Source organism: Hipposideros armiger, unplaced genomic scaffold (genome assembly GCF_001890085.2).
Source record: "Hipposideros armiger isolate ML-2016 unplaced genomic scaffold, ASM189008v1 scaffold_395, whole genome shotgun sequence".
Classification (NCBI taxonomy): Eukaryota; Metazoa; Chordata; class Mammalia; order Chiroptera; family Hipposideridae; genus Hipposideros; species Hipposideros armiger.
The window spans coordinates 589320-615095 of record NW_017731745.1 but is presented as its reverse complement, the minus strand read 5'-3'; the positions used below and the strand labels follow the sequence as shown (position 1 = coordinate 615095).

General features: G+C 37.5%; 1 protein-coding gene across 2 annotated transcripts in view; it reads right to left on the bottom strand.

Moving 5' to 3' along the window:
• Positions 1 to 25776, bottom strand: part of SRBD1 (S1 RNA binding domain 1) — a 216577-nt gene that overhangs the window by 163154 nt on the left and 27647 nt on the right. For both annotated transcript variants that reach the window (XM_019663551.1, XM_019663550.1), the window contains 5 exons: positions 25329 to 25509; positions 18011 to 18397; positions 9130 to 9296; positions 5225 to 5342; positions 4031 to 4169 (listed from right to left, as the gene is read on the bottom strand). In XM_019663551.1, coding sequence (XP_019519096.1) covers positions 4031 to 4169; positions 5225 to 5342; positions 9130 to 9296; positions 18011 to 18397; positions 25329 to 25509 — 992 coding nt within the window. The remainder of the gene's footprint in view (positions 1 to 4030; positions 4170 to 5224; positions 5343 to 9129; positions 9297 to 18010; positions 18398 to 25328; positions 25510 to 25776) is intronic.

The following is a 25776-nucleotide window of genomic DNA, read 5'->3' as shown; positions in this document are numbered from 1 at the left end:
GTAAGAACTACAGATTGGTTTTTATTATAAGTTCATAATTAAGTCACAATAAGTTTATTCCAGTCAAAATAAAACCTTAAATTGACAAACTTAAGACAGAAAAGTATCATAGCAGTGACTAGCTTCCTCCTCCAACAAAAACAAGTCTCCAAAAGCAATAATCCAGCACCTTCCCATACCATATAGGCCTAAGTGGTTAAAAAAATGCAGCTCTGGGGCCAGCTGCCTGGTCTAATCTGGGTTCCACCACTTACTAAATGTGTGACTCTGAGCAAGTTACTTGACCTCTCGGTGCCTCAGTCTCCTATAAAAATAGACTAATAATAGTACCTATTTCATGAAGTATTTACAAAGATTAAGCATGCTATGGGAAATAGATATTAATTGAATCAGATCCCAAGGTATACTATATTTCAGTCCAGTTACAAAAATTCTTCTTTATAAGTAATTTCATTAATATTCCTATTTTGGCTTATGAGGCATGTATTCACATTTTCAATGACCTACTTGAATTTAACAAATCTCATAAGCACAAAAGAAGAGCCATTACGTGGTTGTTCATCTTCATAGTTGAACTGTCTATTAATGATATGTTAAGTTCTTCCAAATGCTTATGATTTGGTAATTTACAGCGGTGAGTCAGTTAATATTATGGCTCCTATGATATCAACTTATATAATTGAGAGAGATCATTTGCATTGCTTTCTTTCATTTCTTTGCATTAAAGCTTGAATTACACAAGTATAGTTATCCTAATATGTTTTTCTGAGGGTATAGTTTTAATGAGTAATGAGTACAAAAGACAAAAAGAACTAGAAGACAGATTTATGGAGTAACTAATAAAAACACCTTGTTGGGTTCTGTTATGATAATTAATCTTAACTATTTAAGTAATTACATTTATTTTAAAGAAATTTACAGAAAGAAATTTGGGCACTGAGATTAATAGGAATTCTGTCTACATTTTAAGAGAATTTCTCTATGGGAGATTTTCAAGAACAAATTACCTTTGAGAGGTGAAAGACTGTACATGTAAAGGACTTAGAAAAGCTATGGCACATAGTGAGCAGTCAATAAATATCTACTCTCACATTAGCTCTCTCCCAAGATCAGTCTTCATATAAGAAAAATCACTGACTATCCTGGAGTTCCAAAGCATCTCACAGAATCATTACAGAAGTTTAATGAGAACACCACGGTGATAAGTCAGTGGTAAAGATGAAACCTACCTTGAGAAACATTAATGAGAGAGAACAGAAAGAGGAAATGATAGATTTTGCTATTATAACAAGGGCCTTTGAAAAGCCCCCATAATTTGGGGGAACACAATTTGTAAACCTTACGTAATTAAAATTATTCTAGATCTCTAGAGCAATGTTTTGTATCGTCGAAGTACACGAAAATAAATTCACACAAGGTACTTGTTAAAAATATAAATTCCTAGACTCCTGAATTTTATTGTTTTACAGAGTTTCGCAGATGATTGTGATATTCATTAAAGTTTAAAAACTATTGCTACAGAGGTACCCAGAACCATGTCTAGAGCAGCGGTTCTCAATGGAAGGTGGAAATTACCAGTCATTCAGGAAGCTTGCTCAAATTACATACCCCTTCTCAGTCCAACTAGGGAGAGAAAGGACTGGAAAAGAGTCTTGTGTGTTTTGCAAAAGCACCATCTCCCATCAAAGAGAACTGATCGTTGGGGCTTACTACAGCCAAGGATAATAGGAATTTCAAAAGTTTAACATCTCAGTGAAATCGGGAGAACATAAGGTCCACAGAAACACAAAAATCATATCCTTTGCCTTGTAGTAAAAGCTTTCCAGCTGTAGATTCTTCAAACCTCCACAACTGTAACAAAAAATGAAGGGCCAATATTTCTTTTCACTTTATCTGCACTAAGGCCACCTCTTCTTATATACAACAGTGTTGAGCAATCAGCTACTCTCCTTGTATACAACATAGGGGTATTCTGGATCTTTCATGATGTAAGCCAGTTGTGGCATAATATACCTTTTTTATTAAGACCAAATCTTGTTGACCAGTGGCAAGTTAGAAAGCAAGATGTGTCTTCTATTGCAGAAAAATAAAAAAACCACTGAAATATCTGGTTTCATAAATATTTCATTGAGGAATGATGGGAATGATGAAAATATTTCTTTAGAAAAACAGTAATAAAATTGAGGGTAATCACGAGTATATGTGCAGCATAAAGAATGAGGGGGTAGAAAAAGGGAAAAAACATTCCAAGCAAACTTTAAAAAGCAGTCTTTAGCTTGTTTGGAATTAATAATAATTCTTCTACATTTGTGATCAGAGTGAAAGAGAGTAAAGAAAACAGAAAGTCCTGATGTGGTGTTATAGTGCTACTATAACTGCGCTGGGCCCTGATCTATCCGCATTATCAGAAGTCTCACCAAGTATCCATCATCACATAGTCCAGGAGCATCACCATATATGACAATCAAAAGAGATATGGTTATCAAACCTACCCAGTAGGAACTCAGTATAAGCGAGAACTAAGGAAAACTTTGTATCAAAGGAGGTAAGAAATAGAAGGAACAGAAATCAACTTTAATTAAAATACATGATAAACCTTTAAGCATCTAACATTCTGTAAGCTCCAAAATTCAATTTTATAAAACATACCATGACTAAGCACAGATAGTTCTCGCTGTGCCCAACCTTAATACGTGGCTATACAGTCTCAGCTACCATTAAAATACAAGATGGTGCAACCATTTGAAAATCTAACTAAAAATACACATTAAAAAAATTAAGATAAATAAAATATGGTAAATCCATAAAAAATTAAAATAAAAAAATTAAAAAATTAAACAAACTTGAATTTTACTCATTTCAACCCATCTCCATATTCGAATAATACTGATTTGCCTTTTCATTATTGCCCTTTTCAAAACATATTAAAATGTATTTGTATATAAAAAGATATATGTATTTTTACAGACACACATACTCAATTTTTTTAAATTGCAAATTCACATTTGCTGAATTATTTAAGACAAAACTGGTTACGGTACACACAGTTTAGCACAGACTATGGGTTTTGTTATCAGATACTGCCCCCTACAGACACTTATGTCTCCCAGCATAAGAGTCAACAGATGGTCAAGAGAAACTAGAATAGCAGGAATGGCCAGAGAATCAATCTCCCCATTAAATCCTATCACAGGACTCCCGAAAAAAGCCAATCTCATTCAAAAGCTCTCACTCTAAGGCCCTCATTTTGACAATAAAACCAAATGCATCTTGACATGTATCAGATGTCATTTTGCTTGGGTTTTTCTTAGAAATAGCTCTGCCTTACTCTCTTCCTCTCTCTGTCATGTACGCATACACACAAAAGTTAAAAAGATTCAGGAAAACACAAACACTTTACTCCTGCAGAGAAGATGTGTGAGAGCAGGGCTTCACTTTATACTTCCTGAATGTCAGAACTGTTGAAATTCTTTCTAAAGGTAGATATGACTTTCATAATTAAATCAATTTTTAGAAATAAGATAAAAGTTTTAAAACACAATATATACAGTAGAAACTTTATAACCTTAAGATGTGAAGGGATTTCTTTAAAAAGAAAAAAAAAGCAATTATCTTAAAAATAAAGGTTAATAAATTGAAAATATTAATTAACTATAATAAACCTAAGCCCTTCTATTTACCTAGAGACAGCATAAAGAAAGTAAAAACAGAAGTTACAAACCGAAAGATTTGCAACTCATATAACTGAAAAAGAACATCTTAATATGCTTATAAACTAGTAAGAAAAAGAGAAACAACACTATAGAAAAATGGGCAAATGTACAGAAGAGGTACTTCATCAAAAGAGGAAAACTGAATGGTTAAGCAGGAGGTCTGTCGGGATTTATTTTATAAGAATTATTCGTTCTTTATAAGCTATATCTTTTATACGGTCATTACTTACCAAAACAAATTTTTTAAAATAAGTTTTCAAACTAAAAAAGAAAAAAGAAGAAGAAACAAGGCTGAGTTCTTTAAGGAAAACCGGTACCTTCCACATTGGGTTGAATGTAAGCCAGCAGATTGAGCTCCTCTGGATTCTCAAGCAGTTTCCTGGCTGCTCCTTCTAATCCCAGCTGCCTTGCTCTCTGGGCTTTGGTGCCTTTGCTCCCAGTTTTATAAGGAGCTGACTAGAAAAAAGTCAGAAAACATTCCACGTCATTGTTTTAAAAAGCAAAAGTTAAATTAGGACACAAAATTGGAAGACACAGTGAGAATGCTAAAGACATCCTTAAGTCAACCCTTGCATCTTCCTTCAGAGATGAATTCATAGACTAGACAGGACTACATAATACTAGCTGTATGAAGATGGTTGATCCTTATATGATTCTTTACATTTTTAACATATGCTTAAAATTAGTTTTTTGTTTGGATTCACTCATCTTAAAAACTCAGTGCCTGAACTGCAAGAACTGTAAGGTCCTCTCCTCAACTCATGCAACCTCCTCTAACAGCTATCAACATACAATGATTCTATTATACTACTTAATCCATTCACTCCTCAACCTGCCACCATCTGGCTTCTCTTTCCACACACCTTGCTGAAAGTGGTATCACAAAGATCCACAATGATCCCCTAATTACCAAATATACAATTTTCAGTCCATATCTAGCCAAATCTTTCTGTGACATTGAATTATTTAACTATTGCTCATTACCTCCTAAAATTCCTTTTGCCGAGTCTTCCATAGTATAATTTCTTGAGTCTCTTCGTACTTCCCTCATTCTCAGGCTCTCCCTTCCTTTACCCATGCTTCACAAGTTGGTATTCCTCAGTGGTCTAACTTGACCTGCCTACCCCCCACCAACTCTCATTGAGTAAAATCTTCCATTCTCATGATTTCAAGTATCAATTACATGCTGAAGATGCTCACATCTAGGCCTCTGGCTCAGCATCTTTCCTCAAGCTTCGCACCTCTGTAACCTACTCCACTTTTTCCTTATTTGACTGGGAGTTCCTTAAAGACAAGGACTATGTATTATATTATCTGTCTTTGTAAACCCAAGTGCCTAGCACAGTTGAGCACCTAATAGATGCTGACTGAATAAAGAACCAATATTTTGTTGAATTAAATAACGATGACTGATGACTTTAGCTATTTATTTCCAGGTCTTCTTTGACTATTAATAGACCCAAATCATAATATACTCAAGTTTACATTAACAGATAAAAAGGGCTCCTTACCACATGTTCTAGTTCTTCAAAAGTTTTACAGTTCAGCAAGGCTTTTAACAAGCATTCAGTCATCTTCCCCTCCTTCTTAATTTTCTGGATTGTACTATGAACCTTCTTTGCAACAGCCCTGAAAATAAAAGCTTTTGTAATATACACGACCTGTATGTCAAAACTTTCTCTTTGAAGCTATCTTAAACTTACAGAAAAGTTGCAGGTAAAGTAAAAAGAACTTCGTTTCCCCTCTGAACCATTTGACAATAAGTTGCCATCACCTCCAAGTATTTTAATATACATTTTCTAGAAACAAGACAAGAATCTTCTACATAACAGTATAACCATCAAAATCAGGTAATTAATACTGATCTGCTACTATCATCTAATCCTCAGACCTCAGCATTTATGTTTCACCAATTTTTTCCAATAATGTCCTTCATAATGAGTCAGTTAAGAATCATGGGTTGCATGTAATTGCCATGTTTCAGTCTCTCCTTCATTTCAAAGCCTTGATTTACAATGTTACAGGCCAGTTATTTTGAAGAATGTCCTAGTTTGGGTTTCTCTAATGTTCCCTCACAATTTGATTCAGATGGTGTATCTTTGGCAAAAACATCATAGAAGCAATGCTGTGTTCTTCTAACTGCATCTTATGGGACAAATAGTTGTCCCAATGATTTTCATCTGTCCCAGTACTAATTAACATTGATCATTTGATTAAGGTGGTATTTGCTGGTTTCTCCATAATCTAGGTATTCTTAATTCCCTTTGTAATTAAGTGTTTTGTGGCAAGGTACTTTGGTTATTCCATTCCTCATTAAACTCTCAAATGATTCATTGATTTATTTATATCACTATGGGCTCATGGTTTCTTGTTTTTTTAGTCATTATAATTCATTGCTATCATTTAATGCTCAAATTATTCTAGATTTGGCCAGAAGTAACCCCTTCAAGCTAGTTCTGTGTCCTTCTGGCATGTCTCGATCATTCTCTGAGCACTGCCTTCTTCTCTGGCACAAGGTATTCCAAGCTCATCTTTTACTTTCACTACCCCAGCCCTGGAATCAGGAGAATGGTCCTTAGGCACCAACTTACGGGTGCTAGGTGTACTCACTGCCATTGGGTATCACTGCTCAGGATACCATTCTCCACTATACAGAACCAGGATTTCATAGAGAAAAGCTGATTCTAAGAATCAATATACAGGGATAAATGCACAGGTAGGGGCAGGGACAGGGCACAGTTGTTCTCTCACTTTATAATGATTTTTCATTGTGAATATGCAATCCTATTGTTTATTTAGTGCCCCTCATTCTATTTCATTACCTGTTCCTATTTACAGGATCTGCCTAATAATAGTATTGCTAAAATGATGGACAAAAGTAAGAGAAACATTAATATAAATGATTAAAAATGACTGATGAAAAGAAAACTAAATCTACTTATAAAAAAACTAAACTAAAAGCAGAAGATTGTAAATTAAAAAGGAAGAACATGCTGTCCTTAGATTACAACCTGTGTGTCTTTTACAGTCCTGGTAGCCCAAGGCTGTTTGTTCTCAAGTGCTAAATAAAACCTACCAGAGTCATTTTTATTTATTTTTTTTAAATTTTATTGGCGAACAGCCATGTTCATTTGTTACACATTGCTTTCATGCTACAATGGCATAGTTGACTCTTTTAGGGAGGGCACAGCTCACAGTGGCCCATGCGGGGATCAAACCAGTAACCTTGGTGTTATCAGCATCACGCTCTAACCAACGGAGCTAACCGGTCACCCCACACCAGGGTCCAAGTGGCCTGAATATAAGAGGGATATCTTTAGTGAAAATACAGGAAACTTTTCTTATTATCCATAAACGTGCTCTTTAATTCACTTTTTGAACAGTGACCCTCAGTAAGAAATACATTTTATTTTACAACCCTGTATGTGTGCATATACATCAAAGGTGCCAAAATAATGTATACAAGTGGACACTTTGGTCAAAGTTGCTCAAGCAATAATTCACCATCATCAGAAGTGTCTGGACACTGATGGTAACCACTTTGAGCACCTCTTGTAATTGCGGAATTCAAACATGACTTGTATTCATCTTTTGTTATCACTATATATTGAGTATTACAATTTTAATACAGTTTTCCTTTTGTAAAATGTGTATCCTTTTTTTGGCACCTTCTGTATGGTACCCTCTGCATATATAATTGAAACAATTTCATGAAACAATATTTACCTTTAGCATATAAACTGCACTCTTCTACTTTCTAGTCTGTTTCATATTTTTTAAGTGGTAATGAACTGGTTTTATATTTATGGGTAGCAATGAGCAGATTAAAAGCCAATGCTTTAGACATAAAAAATGCCAAACTTAAGAAAAAAAAGAGATCTTATCTCATGACCAAAAAAATCTGCATGATGTAAAAAGGTCTTCTAAGCCTGTCAATGCCCCGTTACTTCGAGAAACACTCCTCTGCTAATATAAGAATGGAACTCTCTTGCAGTAGAAGTGTATTTTATAGAAAAAGAAAATAATAATAATAATCATGATATAAAGCTTCTACATGTCCCCCATATGTACAACCAAATATTGTTAGGATACCTTAAATTTTTTAAGTAAGCTATTCTTGCTTGTTTGTGACGATTCCCCAATTTTAGATCCCAAAACCCTCAGATTTTCTTCATTATCTTACCTTCAACCAAACAGAAAGCTTATTTAAAAAAATGCAAACTGCTGGCCTTCCAATTGTAGCCTGAAGATGGTTTTGTTTGACTCAGAATTCTTTTGAGACACAGGAAGATCAGGAAAATTGAACAGACAACACTGTATGTCAGTAATCTGCTGGAGATGGGTAAGGCTGCCTCTCTTAGACTTGTGATCTCCAGTTCATATCCCTTGCTGCTTGATTAGACTAGCCTGGTCTTGAAGATTTGAATCTGAGACCACTTGATTGGCTAGTCATTTATACTGCTGGGTTGGCTAACTGATTTTATCTCTCAATGAAATATAATTCTCCACATACTAGCACTATAATCCCCCTGGCATTAAAAGTACTTCAACAAAAGTGGTGGAAAAGTTAGTGAACTGCAAGTTCCCCCCTAATCACAGGAAGCTTATTAGGCTTGTTGTAAAAATAATACTTAGTATTTTTAGAATGGCTTGATGGTGGTATTATATCCAATTTTAATCAGATCCTTTTTGTAGACTTGTGAGCACACAACATGGCACCTGGCGTGTAGAAGCCATGCAATAAATGCATGAATGGTAGAGTGTTTTTATAAACTTTACTGAGTAATATAGTCTTACAGTCTTTATAGTTTCTATGTGTATTTCTGAGTTATTACAATAAGTCCAGAGGCATAATCTTTAAGAGTACTTTCCATTCTATAACCATACAAAACTTACAATCCACTATATAAAATTAACATCCCTTTTAAAAGAACAGAAAAAGGAAATATACATATTTCCTGCCAAATGCCATACTGCTAAAGAACTCTCCATTTAGGGAGTTTATAGTATTAAGACAACCGTTTTATGCAAGCTGTTGGAGATTTAAACTAAAATGTATTTTTCTGAGTTTCCTGCTGGCAGTTTTAATTTTGCCATTATATAATTATTTCTATGACAGAGGATGACAGTCAAACTCTTAAGCCCGCACTTTCACTGTAAACCAACTCTTCACTGATACGTGCCCAAGCTCTGCATAAACACATCAGCAGAGCGACTCTGCACACTCCTAAGTAAGTAAAATAGAGCTGACTTCCTCTGTCAGGATAGGAGCAAATCCAGATAACGATAATTCAAAAAGCCCACAACACCGAAACTGCAGAAACATACTGTGATTCACTTCCTCACTATTCCTCCTCATTGGCTCACATATCCTCGTTCTCCTTACACTAGGCTCATCCCATGCCAGATTTCTTACCGTAGCTCCTCCAGTGTTTGTTGAACTTCTCTCAAGGAGTCAGCATCAAGGTTATTAATGAGTTCTTTTCGATAACGAATAATGAAGGGAATTGTGTTATCATCATTAAAGAGAAGAATGATGTTGGCACAAACCCAAGGTTCAACATTAGTTCTCGCAGATAAAACCTGTAAATTAAGTACATTTAGTGATTTAAAATCTTGAAAATAAAATACTATCTATATTATAATGTATAGTTTAAAATACAGCATCAAATTTTCTCCATTTAAAAACTACTTGCTGTGGTAAAAAAACAAACAAAAAACCTACATAAAATATATATACAAATTGGCAATCATAAAATAGCCATTTCACTAATTCAAGAAAATCCAATCAAAATCACTCTGTATCATTCACAATGAGATATGCACTTTTTGTCTCTCAAATTGGATGCAAATATCAAGCAGTTGGTAACTCACTGTGTGGGCATGAGTTATGGGAAAAGGTAATTTCCATAACTGCTAGTGAGACAGTACAATGATATAACCGCTGGAGGAAGAGCAATTTGACAACATCTATCAATATTTACAATACATAAACTCTTTGACCCAGCAATTCCACTCCTTGGAATTTATCCTGATATATTTATTCCTCTGGGAAAGGATATTATTTATAGTGATATTTTTTTGGAAGAACTGTTTCCAGCAGAGTAAAAGTCTGCAAAAACTTAAATCTACAATGGGGAACTGGTAAATAGATTGTGATATGCCCACAAAGAACACCATGCAATTACTCTTATGTAAACTGATTATGAAATGATTCACAAGAACTGGGAACATGGCTTACTTTTGGGAAAGGTAATTGGTTCAGTGAGAGTTAGGATAAAAAGATCCTTCTGTATCTTTCATGTTTTCTATCACACATATTCAAACTAATTAATTCTTATAAAAATACAAGTCTATAGGTTTCAGCAAAAGGTACATATAAGTGGAGAAGTTTAGACAAGTCAGCCTAGAGAAGAGAAAGAATGAAATACAATTTCAATAACTATTCACAAAACTGAAGCCGATTTTTCAAAGTAAAGCATAGAAGGCATAGGTTTTATTATTATTTCCATCTTGATATGCAAGATCTGCCAAAACTGGAAGGAAAAAAACCCCAGGAAATTAAAGAATTCTCATGATCAACTGGTTACCAAAATCAAGTCAATATATAAAATAGATTGAATTTCAAAACTACAGATGAAATAAATGGCTGAACTTCAGAGGCTATTCAGGATACTCTCATTTCTCTGGGCATCTTAAATCCTGAGGCCTTCATCTTATCACCCACTTTCATGGATTAGTATCAACCCTCCGGTAAGGATGCCAACTTCACATCTCCAGCTCTGCCTCTCTTCCATCCGAGTTCCAGAATCATTTAAACCAACTACTTGACATACTGTCTTGAAAACCTAATGGGCATCTCAAATCTTGCATTTGCAAAGTGATCTTCCTCAAACTTATTCTGCCTCCAGTTTAACCCTTATTATGGTCATTCAAACAACAGTTTAAGCCAGAAAACTACGAGTCTTTAACTCTTTCATCTCCTTTCACTCTTAAATCCACTCCATCATAAGAACCAGTCAACTCTTAATTGCAAAACATTTAGTTTATTACTCTTCTTCATTTCTTCTTCCCCATCCCCCAGTCTAGTTCAAGCCTATTATTACAATAGCCTTTAACTGTTCTTGCATCCACTCCAATCCCATCTATTCCAATCTCCATAAAGCAACAATAGAGATCTCCAAAATGTATGCTGGATCATGTCACTTGACTGGTCAAAACCTTTCAATGATTTCCCATTGCATTCAGAATTCTACATCCTTACCATGACCCCCCAAAACAGACCTCCCTCTCTAACCTCATCTTATCCAGTCTTACCCTCATTAGAAGCCCGCCCCAATAGCCTTTTCTCAATTCCTAGAACAAGCCCAGTGCTTTCATCTTTAGGGGCCTTCATGCGGCTGCTCCCTTATTCAGAAATGCTCCTCTTGCCTGATATCTTCCCTGACCCCAAGAAAATCAAACTCCTTAGTATTTCCTCTCTCAAACCTGTACCTTTTCCTATTTCCTATTCCAGTCAACATCATCATCTTCTAGCACAGAAACTTTCAGGGACACTGTACTTATCTCCTTCAACAATACCTCCTCTTCATATGTACTAGCTATGTGGCTTAAGAGCACCTGACCTCAACTGTCAGTGTGCCAGAGATTAGTCCAGTCATCAAGAAGCTCAAGATCTGGGCTGGAACTCTGGACCAAGGCACAATTTCTTCTTCTGGAGAAATACAGTTCGTACATGTAGAATCTTGAAGCTGAGGATGGTAGTGCTAAGACAATCACGGAGAAACCATTTTAGTGTACTGACTATACTTACCTGTTACATAGGTCAAGAAATCTGCTTAAGCTCGTTTGATCTGAGTTTTCTCTTATTGCAACCAAAAGCACTCTAATCAATGTTCTCAATATCGCTGTGTGGTCTCTATCATGCCCATCTAATCTGTCACCAAAAAAACAAACTGAGCTTCTACAATGCTCCTTCCCCTTGAACTCCCTTTCTACTAATATATTTTATCTAAACTACAGAGTGGTTTTGCTGTTGTTGTTCTCTATGTCTTTCATCCAACCTACTGACTATATTTCTAAAACACAGAGAAAATAAGTCATTCTTTTCTCTCTTTTTCTTCTTTGGAACATAAGTTCCAATGACTGTATCTACCTACTGGTAAAAGTCCAACCACTGTAACATAGTTTTAAAATTTCTTCCCAAGCTTGGTCCCAAACTTCACTGTCCTCAAGGACTTTGCAATCTAGAAAGGAAGATAAAATGGTAATGCAAGTAAGTACAAGTAAGACAGCATGTGCCAGGGAATAAGTGGCATAATGTTTTCTGAGAAGAGAATGGTCTCCCTGGGATAACCAAGAAGGCTTGCTGCAATGGTAACATTTCAGCTGGTTCTTGAAAAACAGGCCAGATTCTGGAAGACAGACATGAGGGGTAAAAATGCCCAAAATGCTCATCATTTTGGAACTGGGTGATTGTTAAAGCAACCCATGGGCTCCCACTACCCTAAACTAGCTCAGCTATTGATAACTGAAAAAGGCCCCAGATAGCTAAGAGTCCAGACGTACATCTGGATAGTACTAGGTCCTGACAAATCCAGAAGCATCCTGTGTGTTAAGGGAGTATATGCTGCTGCTGATGCAAATTTGCTCCTTCATATTAAGGAAACTACATAAAAGCTGTCACCACTTTTGGGCCTCCAAATCATCCAATTTCTTCTGTTTTAATTTAGTCAAACATTTATTTTAACTCATAGTATATGCTAATAATCATACCAAGCCAGTGATAATCAAAATATAAAAAACTATGTCCCTCGTCCCAAGGAGTTTACAGGCTAACAAAAAAAAGACAGACAGGGAGATAGTTAAAACACAGTGTGATCTGTACTCTGACAAAAGCATTTACTGACTGTTTTAAGAGGAGATGGGAGGTAGAAACATCTAACGCTAAAGCAATAGAAAAGCAGCAAGAGAATGAAGGTATCTCCAGGCAGCCAAATGGGGCAGAAAAAATCCAGGATGAGAGACTAGCATATCAAAAGCTACTGATGAGAAACCAGGCACGTTTTTAAAGTTGCTATACATTCAGTAATACTAAACTGTACAAGGGGTGTTGAGGGAAAGAAATAGAAAGGTGGATGGAGCTAGATGGCAAATTCCATAAAGAGCTTCAACTTTATCCTAGTCATATTAAGCCACTTTAAATGGCTGATCAGCTCATTACTTGGTTCAGCTCTTGAGTCAAGCCCCCTGTAATCCCCCTGTCCCAACCCCAACAGTTTGTGGGCCAGTGATCTATGAACTAGAGCAGTGGTTCACAATGTGTGCTCCCCAAACCATCAGCACAAGCATCATCTGGAAACTTGTTAGAAATGCAAATTCTTGTGCCCTACTCCAGATCTACTGAATCAGAAACTCTGGGGTGGAGCCCACAATCTGTATCTCAGAAAAGTGAGGTAAACAATAAAGAAATAAGTAAAATAATTAAAAGTAGACAGCATAACTTAGGGATGGGTAGGGGTAAGGCAGGGAAATACTATAGTTTACTTTTAAACTATTCACACTTATTACCTTAATTTTTATAGTTAACTGGTAATTAGGAATGAGAGTAAAGTAAAAAACAAGAGAGTCTAAGACTTAAATAATGAGGCACTTTTTGTCATTGTTGATTTAAGCTAACACCTATACAAGGCTTATTATGATTTAAACACTTTCATACATTCAATACTGAACTATAGGAGAGAGGTATTATTCCTGTTTTATAGATACAAAACCTGAGACCCAAAGAAGTTAAGTAAATTGCCCAAAGTCCCACGAGCTATATTACCTTTAAAAAAAAATTCTTATTAAATTTATTGGGGTGACATTGGTTAGTAAAATTATATAGGTTTGAAGTATATAATTCTATAATACATCATCTATATATTGCATTGTGTGTTCATCACTCAAAGTCAATTCTCTTTCCATCACCTTATCTTTGACCCCCTTTACCCTCTTCTACCACCCTCCCTCCCCAAGTCTGATTTGTGTGCAAAGCAAGATGATTTTTTCAGGCAAAAACACAAATTAATCAAATTGCGTTCACTTCTCTTCCTGGATCATATTGCAGATAAGTGACACATGGTGCCTTCATGCTGCCCCCTGGTGTCTAAAACCTCCAATGAAATGGCATTCTCCAAAGAATCCAGAGATTAACTCCTTCAAATCTATGTTCTCATTACCTCAGTTAAAAAAAAAAATCTAGGTATCAACTAATAAACAAAAGCCTTAGTCACCTAGGCAGCATCTACACTTTAAAAGAACTAACATCTAAATTAAATGACACTGTCACGAGTAGAACTGAGAATTTTCTATTCAAAATCATTCCAAAACCAGCAATGGGACACATGCCTTCTGCAAGCTGTTGTTCCCTGTTGTTCTCTTTACCCTTACCTATGCGTTTTACTGTATCGCTTATTTATCACACAAAAAGCTTTCTTTAAGACTGCAAAAGGAAAAACTAATCTATGTTGTTGGAAGTCAGAAGAGTGGTTATAGGAAAGGGGACCGAGGATTAGAAAAGGGGATGAAATGGGGGGCGAGGGGTGGGGGCTGGATTCCAGAGTGCTGGTAACGTTCTGTTTCTTGATCTGGAAGCCGGATACTTTTGAACATTCATAAACTGTACACTTCACTACAATTTTCTGTATATATACTTCAAAACAGTTTAAAAAACATAACAAGTACTACCAGCTGAATTTTAGTAACAAAGAATGCTGATATAATTTCTTTTACTTAATTCCTCCTGGAACCAACAGGTTGACCTAATGGGTGAGGCTGTGCTTATATAAATGCAGGACTGCGGTGAGCAAGTCAACTCAGAGGAGCTTGCCTCCTTCCTGTCCCATTTCTTTCCCCAATTTTGTCATCCCCCAGTCTTCTTCACCCATGTAATCCCACACTATCTCTTGCAAGAATGGGGAAAACAGCTAATAAAGAGGTTTTGCTGCTCTTCCGCCCTAATTTAGGAGACTTTACTAAAATATTATATATGGCTACTCCACTCGCTTACTCCCGCCCTCCTTAAAATAAAGAGACTGTATAACAGCAATCACCACTTTGGAGCATTAGATTTTCTCAGGAACGTCTCATAGCCAGTCACCTCTTCAAATTCTTATAAAGGTCATGGTATTCACAACATATTTGCCTAAAAGTATAATGTACTTTCACAAAAACTAGTTTTTGATGGCAACCACACACTGCGGGTGGGGGGGATAGATCAGAAAAAGGGCAGATTGCTTCAGCTCAGTGATCTCCTATCCTTGATTAGTAAATAAACATTAGCAGACGTTTATATGTAAAGTCTATAAATAAAGCAAGTATTGCCAATGTAGTTTTCCTTTCCCCAACAAGGCAGTGATGTTCCTGAAAAAGCAGTAAACTTTGAAGAGCTGAGAAACACACCTTGAAGAGAAAAAATAGAAGATCGGGTATCATGGTAGACAGGGTTTATGGGGATTATCGCTCAAAATAAAGGAAATAAAAACAGTATTTCCCACATGTTCAATTAGAAATAATTAATAATTTCTATACAATTAATTTCCATTGACCATTCCTTACCAACTAGGTGTTTTTCAGGATTTCCCCAAAGACCTTAGACATACATTTGGTTTTGTGGCAGACAATATGCATATTACAGGCATTTCATTGAGACTGTTCGTTAAACAACCAAATGTTTAAGGCCATCCCAATTGTCTGACATGGCATTGCTGACTTTCGCTCTTCTCAGACCCCTTTCTCCCCACAACTGCCACTGTTCTCAACCATGTGTGAAAGCAGGAATGCATTGCTATGATGAAATTATTTTCTCTCCCAAAGCTTCTCTCGTTTATGACGGAATAAAAGAGCATAGGCAAGGAAATCCACACATAACACAAGAATTGTCTGTAAAAGTTAACTCAAGGTTAAAGTAGGATGACAGCATCTGGTTACATTTTTCAAATCCAAATATGTAAATCACACCTCAAGTTTACTGGGCAACTTCCCTAAACCCATCTTGAAAATACAGGCATACCTCGGAGATGTTGCAGGTTCCGTTCCTGACTACAGCAACAAAGCAAGCATCACAAAGAAACAAGTCGAAATCTTTTTGCTGGTAGAGGGTCTTGCCTTTAACTTGTTGAAAAATGCAACATCTGGGAAGTGCAATCAAATGAGGTATGCCTGAGCTGAGCTACTACTCGTTATCAGGGTGCACAGCCAAGGTGGCAGCTGTAGCAGCCACTTCTCCCAACTCATAGGGAGGAACCCCAGATTTCAAGAACAGGCTTGATTCAGCTGTCAAAAATCACTTCCAATAAATAGGAGGAGGTAAAAACTGCTTGGAATTGAAAGACAAGTATATCCATATTACCCAAGTAATTCGGCGAAAGTCCATAAACTAATTCCAGGGCCTTAAAATGAGGTAACTTGCTTCATTTGACATTCCAACAACCCAACAATGGACACTGCTGTTGCCGGCTTCTAAATGAAGCTTTTACTGGCCTTTGCTCTTGTGTCACTCACCCTCTGGCAGTTGGGCACCTGTTCTGACCATTGACCATACACGTTTCCCTCTTCACAAGCTAAAATCAATGACAAATGAATTGGACAGCTGTCATCTTCCACCCTCCGTAAAGAAGCACAGAATCTGGTCTATGGAGAAAAAATAACTCAGAGAAGCAGCAGAAATGGGTGATCATGAGATCCCTGAAAAAACGAAAGCTGAGAGTGTCTTCCTCAAGTCCTCAATATTTTCCAATTTTTGCTTCAAGGCCTTTGGGGGACTTGATCACATTTTGTCCCTTGTATTCTTTGAAAAGCCCGTGTTCTAGGTAATAAACTCTTTTCTGCTTAAGCTCACTAGAAGTTGGGAAGGAAGAGAAAAATGGCTAAGGCAGGGCCATTTTCATCGCTCTCTGTATCAAAGATTAGGAGATAGGGGTTTGAAGCAAAGTATCATAGAATAGGTAGCCCTTGACTTAACTATGAATAATTTATTACCACAGTTTAATAAGAGACTTCAGGGTCTTTGAAACCTTCCTCCCTCTCTCCTGCTCACTTTCAACTCCTAGGGTTGGATCTATGTCAATTACAGACATAAGCTTAAAAGTGTTAATAAAGGGGAAATGATGGGAACTGGGATATGTCCACTGGCCCTTGCAGGTCTGGACTGGAACCAGGGATTCTGCATTTTAAGAAAGTCTTCGCGGTGAATCCGATGCAGGTAGTCCATGAATCACCCTTTTAAAACATTTCCTTATAAGCCCAAATGAATAAAGAAAAACAAGGCATAGGAAGGAGCCTAATTATACTGTTTCTCCAAGAAACTTTGGGCTGTTTAGTTCAGGAACAAGAATGAGAAGAAAGCTGTGGGGTAATAGTCTGTTTCTTAGGGAGCCAGAGAACAGAAAAATAATAATTAAAAATTACTGGCAATGTTCTACTAATAGGTGATAGAAAAAAAGTTCCTCTAAATAAAAAGGTAACACACAGACAGTCTCAGACTGAGAAGTAGTATTAGGATCCAGCAAAGGTCCTGGGCTCTAGAGCAACAATTCACAGCAAGGGAAGGGGTGCACCTCAGAATTCCCATGGGACAGACAACAAGGAAGGAGTCACTCCCATGTAGCCTAGCGGGGGACACTGTTATAATTAAGTCTGACATGTTCTCAGTGTTAGGGCAGACAAAAGGTTGAGACTCACTACTTAAGAGTCACTCTTCAGGTCTTCTCTACCACCCCCAAAGCCAGCAACAGAAGCTAGGAGAAATCAATTTCCCCTGTAGTGAGACATAATTATGGCACTTCAAACTGGAATTTGGACAGAATTTCTCCCTTAAGAAACTGCTAGGTCTTGTTTATAGTATATTGCAACATTACACTACGTGTTACATAGATGTGCTAATGGCCAAAGACCTAATCACTTGCACTACTTTTATGGAGAAATACAGTCCAAGTTCAAAGCAAAAACTTAACAATGAATCTTTGAGGGCCCCATCTGTTGGTGCAACTTTCTATACAAGCATATGTGCACTAAAACACTATGGCAGAGACATAATTTGCCTGAGGTCACAGTTCTCACCTGAAGAACTGATGACAAGCTATGACACAAAACAGCATACCTAGGAAAGGAACCAGTGGCCAAAGCCTCCAGAAATCATTGACAAAACTGAAGAGAATGGAAAACTCTCAACCCTTCCCTTAGCCAGTGACACTCTTATCCTAGTCAAAAAGAAAGGAATCAAATGAACTAAAGTGACAGAAAAAGACTGCACATACCTGTACTATGTCCCAGTTCATTTCCCAGTCCTCTATAATATTGTTGGAATTTGCCAGCGACCTGACAGGATGCCCCTGAGGACATGTTTTGGTCTTTATTTTCTTTAAAGGAGATTGACCAAATGTATAGTCATCTTCATTCTCTTCCTTTTTGCATGCCACTTCCCACGTGGTGCTTGTGGATGGTATCTCTGTACTGTCACTCTCACTCTTGAAGCTGCTGGCTTTGTTGTTTTCTTCATCAACTTTGAGCTTTTTGGCCCTCGGAGCTGAAGGTGACTGAGCTGGATTTTTCTGTTTTGTCTTTGCTGTTTTCAGAGTCTGCACAGAATCCAAATTACCTTTTCTGTCTTCCAAAACAACATCATCAATAGCCACAGAATCATCCTATCAAACCACAAAGAGAACACATAAGAATCAGAAGATAAAAACCAATTGCCCTGGAATATTATTCAGCAACAAAAAGGAACAAATTATTCATACAATAACTTGGAAGAATCTCAAGAAGATTATGTTGGATGTGGGAAAATAGCCAATCTCAGAAAGATACACACTATCCGATTATATTTACATACCATTCCCGAACAAATCAGTGGTTGCCAGTGGTCACAGGCTGGGAGTGGGGAGGGGGTGCAGGGGTTGGAGGTGGGTGTAGCTATAAAAGGGCAACACTAGGTCCTTGTGCTTATGGAACCACAAGGATCTGTGAGATAGACACACAAACCTACACATGATAAAACTGCATAACTAAATATACACATACACACACATGTAAGTGAATACAAATAAAGGTAGGGGAATCTAAAGATCAGTGGATTTCATCAAGGGCAATCTCCACGTGGTGTTTTATTATAGTGTCCCAAGATGTTACCATTGGGGGAAACTAGATAAAGCGTGCATGATATCTCTCCGTATTTTTTTCTACAACTGCAAGTGAATGTACAATTATCTAGAAATCAAAAGTTTAATTTTTTAAATAGACTAAAGAATAGGTCTACACATGCCAGAAAAACCAATATTTAAAACTTGCAATCAAAAACTAACCATTTAGGGTAAAAAGAGTAACACACACTGAAAAAACTCAATGGGCTCCACATGCCACCAATTTATACAGAAAGACACAGAAGAATGACAGAAGGGTAGTGTTAGGTATTTTTCTTTAGGAGTTTGCAAAGCTAGGCACCCATGTCCAGAGGCTCCTCACTGTACCACCCCATCCCACCCCACCCCGACATGACGGCCAAGTGATAGCTCAGGTGTGAAGGAATGAGAGACCTGGCACTGATTTTGGCACTGGACTGGTAAATATGATACATACCCTGCCCACATGGAGTTTACAATTTCACAAGCTAGCCTATTTGCATTTACCTAAGTGACGCAGATGGCACAAACTCGAACAAAAGAACAACTCCCAAACTAAATCTTAGTAAAAATTCAATTTCCTCTCCTATCTAATATTTTTTCCAGAATTACTGACTACTGAAAATTCTAGGAACAACTACAATAAAGAGCACCCCCCACCCTAATGCCCTCCCACCACTACCTGAACCTGGAAATGATGCACATTAAATAGCTCTCCAAGTATTACACTTTCAGCTGAAATATAATGGATAAGAACAGAAATATAAAAATAAAATGACTCCCAGGTCCATTAAGAGTTGGTAATAACCTGATCAAATGAATTGATATAGCTAAAGAATGTGTCCATCATCCAAAGGGTTGGCATCCACAGAGGAGCAAGAAAAGGAGAACAGCAAAAAGCAAATATGATCAGCATTCTTCTAAGTAATGTACAAAGAAGAGGAAAGCTGAGCAAACAGATTCTGGGTATTTTGGTCCCAATGGTAAGACGGCCCTCCTGTGAGATGGATGATATATCAGACTACCTTAGATTCATGCAATTAAAACTTTCAACTGTCACTGTGACAAGCACAGCACCTAGACGACAGTAGGCATTCAATAAGCCCAAATGAATGGATTTATCTAATTCTCCTATTCTGAGTCCATGTTTATCACATACATTTCTGAGTACTGTTTAATTCCCTATTTACTTCAGCCTCTGAAGAGACACTGCTGGTCATAAAAGTTTCAAGTTCTTGTGATAATTAGACCAAACTACTACTAAACCAGCACTCTGGTTTTATACATCACTCTTATGACCATGGCTGATGTAAAAACACCCGTGAGAGATACATCAGTTCCTGAAATGCTGACAAAATTATGTTCCTGCTTTAGAAACCCAGCTCCATACTTACTACCTACAGACCATGAATGCGCAGGTCACTTAATGTCTCCTGCCGTGGCTTTCTCATCTATAAAATCACATGAAGAGCAGCACATCTGCCTCAACGGGTTGTTGTGAAGATTAAGAGCACACGAGTGCAATGTTGGGCATGTTGCCTGGCTAATGGTGAGCAAATATGTGTTAATCCCACCATCATTACCACCACTACTACACCCAGGCCACCTGCCAGGAGGGGGAAAAGAAGTGGATGAAAACAATTAAGACAAAGTAAAATGACGGAAGTGGGGAGCGTTAAAGTAAGAGGAATACAAGAAAAGCCAATAATCATAAATTAGACACTTAAAGATATCTTCTCTGGACTCTTCAGGGAAGATTTTTCTACCGTTTCTCAGTGTTGCTCACAGACCCCTGGGGGACACTGAGACCCTTTCAGGGGTCTGGACGGTGAAAGCTATATTCATAATAATGCCAAGACATTATTTGCCTTTTTCACAAATGTTGACATTTGCACTGATGGTGCAAGAACAATGGTAGCAAAAACCATGGCAGTGGCACCAAGCTGTCCTAGCAGTCACTGTTCCCTTCACTACCTCATGCTTGCAATAAAACAAGGTCAGTTTCAATTAAGAATGAAGCAGTAAAACTTATTTTTAAAATTCTGACCATTGAAAACACACCTTTTTAGTACTCTGTGCTGAAATGATTAGTATACATAGAGTACTTCTGCTGTGTACCAGTACTTTCTAATGTGCAGTGTGTCTTGAGGAAAAGCACTCATGCAACCATTTTGAGTTGTGTGCTGACCTAGCTTCTTTTTCTACAAAACACCACTTTTACTTGAAAGAATTACAGACAAACTATGGTTATTCAGACTTGGGTAGCTGGCAGATATTTTTTCATAAATGACCTAAGTGAAACTGTCACTTCAAGGAAATGCCTGACATTTGGACCAATAATAAAATTCGGGCTTTAAAGTTAAAATTAAAAAATTAGTATCTGTTTCTGTGAGCTTGACACCTTCCCAGCATTGTGATGAGATTGGTGGTTATGTTAACAAATGTGACTTTTTTGACATTATATGAGGAAAGGTACTAATGTTTAGAAGGTATGCATAAATCAGTGAACCAATAGTTTCCAATGATCAACACTTATTGTTACAAAATCATGCATGGGTAAAAGATCCATTCAAATTACTACACAGACCAATGGATTTTAATGTAACAGAGTATAAAAAGTTCATTAATGTGGTTCCAGATTCCACAATGGAAAAGGCCTTTAAGAAACTACCACTTACTGAGCTTAGTATATTATCAAATAAGAATAGCCACAATTATTTAAAAAGACAATTTTCAAATAGTGATACTCCATTTTTCAAATACCAGGGAAACGTCTGTGTAGAGGCAGGGTTTTCCTTATATAATTCAGTTACCTTCTGTCAGACATTGAAGACATTTATAAAAATGTAAAACAATGTCATTCTCACTATTTTTTGTTGAAAAAAATATATACTTATTTTTCATTAAAGTGTTACTTGCATTAACATGCAAAAGGATTATTAATTTTCAGTATTTTAAAGATTTCTCATTAATTCCTAATACAATAAACATTAATAGATATAATCCGGGCCGGCTGAGTGGCTCAGTTGGTTAAGAGCTCGCTCAAGAGTTTGAGCTCTGAGCAACAGCGGTTCGAGTCCAGCCCGAGCTGAGCAGCCGCTGAGCTGCCAACAGGTAGCAGGATGGCTCAGCTAAAAAAAAAAAAAAAAAAGATATAATCCACAAACGTAAAAGCTCCTTGAGATCCTCAATAAATTTTAAGCGTATAAAGGGGTCCAAAGACCAAAAATTTTGAGAAACACAGATCTAAACTAACAAAAACATATTGAAATAGTTCTCCATTTTTTGAAGCTTCTAAGATTCTATAACCTCCTTCAGTGTTTAATGAGTTTAATAAGCCTCCATAACAATATTTTTCTTCCAATTTAACCTGAATCTTTGACAAACTGAATAACCAAAGTTCATATTATTTTGCCCTCATGGGTTTTTTTTTAAATCACTCTTAACAGTCCAAATGGTTATGTAGTCCACGACTAAACCCAAGAATCCAAAAAGAATTTGACTACTTTTCTTTCTGCTCTCTCTGTAACTAGGAAATTATCTAAATAAAAAAATGGCTCATTGTGGGCCGGCCAAGTGGCTCAGTTGGTTAACAGTGCGAGCTCTGAGCAACAGGGTCGCCTGTGTGATTCCCACATGGGCCAGTGAGCTGCACCTGAGCTGAGCTGCCGCTAAGCTGCCAAAAGGTGGCAGAATGGCTCAGCTGGTGAGAGCACGGGCTCCTAGCAAAAAGGTTGCCAGTTCAAAAAGGATTCGTCCTGCATGGGATGGTGGGCTATGCCCACCCGCAACAAGACTGAACACGGTACCTTAAGCTTAGAGGCCCACGGGTGGCCAGATGGCAACTGGACTTGGAGCTGAGTTAACTGTGCCCTCCACAACTGAGATTGAAGAACAACAACTTGGCTGTTCCCCTTTCCCAATTCCCCAATAAAATCTTTAAAAAAAAAAGGCTCATTGTATCTTTACCAGTCGAATCAGTGAGCAGGCCTCAGCCTTACCTTGCCATGTGTTGTGTTGTGTGAGCTTGACAGATAACTGGAGATGGATATGGAGTCAAGGGGAGACTTCTTAAAAATTAGATGCAAAACAGCATTTTTATACTCTGTAGCAATTGAGCCAAAGGAAGAAAAGCTAACAAGAGAAAAGGAGGAGAATGACTGAGGGAGGGGATGGGATCTAAAGCCCAAGAAGTGGGAATGACATTTCCTCCCCTATAATATAAGTCACAATATGGATGCAATAATAGCTAGCTTGGTCATGAGAAAATGAGCAACTTCATATATTCTCAAATACATAAAAAGCAATGTCATCAGCTGAGAGTGTGAGAAAAGAAAGGAATTTAGGAAGTTAAGAGGAAAAAGTGGAAAAACAAAAAAGTGCTGGAAAAAAAATGAGTCTATCAGGTATTTCTGATGCAATTGTGAGGTCTGAGATTATGAACCTAAATGAAAACAAATTAGGTTGTTGGTAAGGCTTTCCAGCAATAGCCAGCTGCTCAGTGAAGGGAGACAATGGCTCAACCCAGTATCAGGGTTTGACCAGCTTTACATCACAGAAGGAAAGAAGGGAGAAAATGGAGAACCTACTTAATGAAAAGTGATTTAAATGATAAATGATGGAATCAAGGCTAGATAAGGTAGGAAAAGAAAAGGGCTGACTGACAGTGGTAGTAGAGTGCTGGAATCAAAAACTTAGGTAGCGGTTCTCAGCCCTGGCTGTACATAAAAATCACCTGAGGAGCTTTAAGGAAATAATACCATTGATAGCAAGGCTCACCCCAGAAGTCTTTTTAGATTTAACATCTGGAAACAGGGTCTAGGAACTGGCATTTTTTAAGTTCCTCAGGTGATTCTAGTGCAGCTATGGGTGAAAATTACCGATGAGAAATTATGACAAGGTAGCGAAAGTGTGGTAGTGAGGATACTTGAACAAATGAGCTAGAAGAATGGAAGATGGTGGTACAAAAGTGGAATGGCTGAAAAAGAAATGTCAGCGGTAGTACAATTTCTGGTGATGACAAGATTCAGGTTGAGATCATGAGACGAGTGGTAAAGGTACAGAAGAGGTCACTGGGGATGAGGAGATCAAAGAACCAAGAAAACAGGGTGTTAGGTGGCTCACCCATGTGGTGGGGCAAACACTAAGAATGATGACAACATGGCAGAGAGGAAGATATGAAGCAGGAGCTAAAGTCTTCAGTGATTGAAGAGTGGCCAGCAGGTTCGTAAATGCCAGCAACATGGAGGGAAAGAGACAGAATAATAATGAATTTTGTCTGTGCTGTTTGCTAAAAACAGATTTTAAAATTATTAGAGGGCTACTAATTCTAGCTCTATTCAAAACAGGGTTTTCAATTACTTTGTTCAGCAGTGGTTACAGCAAAGCAAAATGCCAAACCTAATGAAATGTTCTAACATGACCCATGTACCTTCACTGAGCTATACAATGTGTGAATTTTGGCAGTTTTGAGAGAAATTCTACCCCCCCACTCCCACCCAGGCCCCCAGAATGTCTCTTAGGTGAGACTTTCTATTTGAATATTCTTTTCCCTTTAAAAAAAAATATACATATACCAAACATCACTGGCAGGATCAAGAAATCACCATGACAAATGTTGTTTAGCTGTAGCCCTTGAGCTAGAGTTAAAAAATTAAAGGATAGACTTATGTACATTGTACCCCTTTTACTCAAGAAAGGGTTCATAACTTTAATCAAATTCTCAAAGGGTTTTTGAACTCTAACACAAAGAATGGCAGAACTCTACACCAAGAATCACTTATGCCACTAAATAAGAAATATTTTCTGAGTTAGGAAATCAATCTACTATTAAGGGCAGCTATGCAATGCTTAATGAAAAGCCTCTACATTTTGCCAACAAGATGATAGAAGAAGTCAATACTTTCTCAGCTATAGGTAAAGCCCGCCCACCCACTAAAAATGTGTTCAGTGAAAAGCTTGATGCAAAGATGAAGGAACACAGGTACTAGATAATAGGAGAAAAGAGTGGCACAGCAAGGTGTATCAATGTCCCCTACTATACATAATAAGTGTGTTCCTGGACTGAAGTCAGGTATCCACTATGTGTTAAAAGAGTATTATTTTAAATGTACTAGGGAAGCTGTTATTTTAAAGGAATACCACAGTGAATGATTTTCGAAATGCATAATTCTTTTTGTAATGCAAAATACCCTATAACATACTGTTGTTTTTAAATCCAGGTTGGTGTAGCTACTATGTGCTTATGGCAAGACACACACATACACCAGCTGATATATATTCATTCCCCTCCAACGCAGTGGATCAGATGGTAAATACTATTAAGACCCATGGCAGAGGACACCATTGCCCTGCAGTCATTGTCATTTACCTGCTTTGTGCTACTATGAATAAGGAGAAAGTAACATCCCCAATCAGGAAGGCACTCAGTGTCCCTGAATCCAGCTAAAGCACCTACCAGCTCTTCCTTAACAGCCACACCTTCCAAGCCATCACTCACGGGCGGGTCCTTCTTCTTCACCCCTGGTGCCTTCTTTGGTTTAGATTCCTTGGGAACACGCTGCTTAAGACTTCTAGGAACTTTCTTCTGGGGTTCCCAGGCACTATCATCCTTGTCATCTTCTTCAGAGGCTGATGATCTAGGAGTTAAATTGACAGAAAAATTTCCAGGAAAAATGAACCCAAATGCTAAAGGCAAAAAAGAGACATATGCTTCTTGAAAAAAGGGTACGGTAGGTGATTAATGTAAAATGGAGTAATGTGAGCACAAGCTATGAACAGATACTGCTAAAAACTGAAACAGAAGAGTCAATCAGGGAACAATGTAAAAATAACCCAATATGCTATAAATCACAGGTTTCTCCGTTTTCTTCTTACCTAACACACTCTCCCTCCCTCCCTCCCTC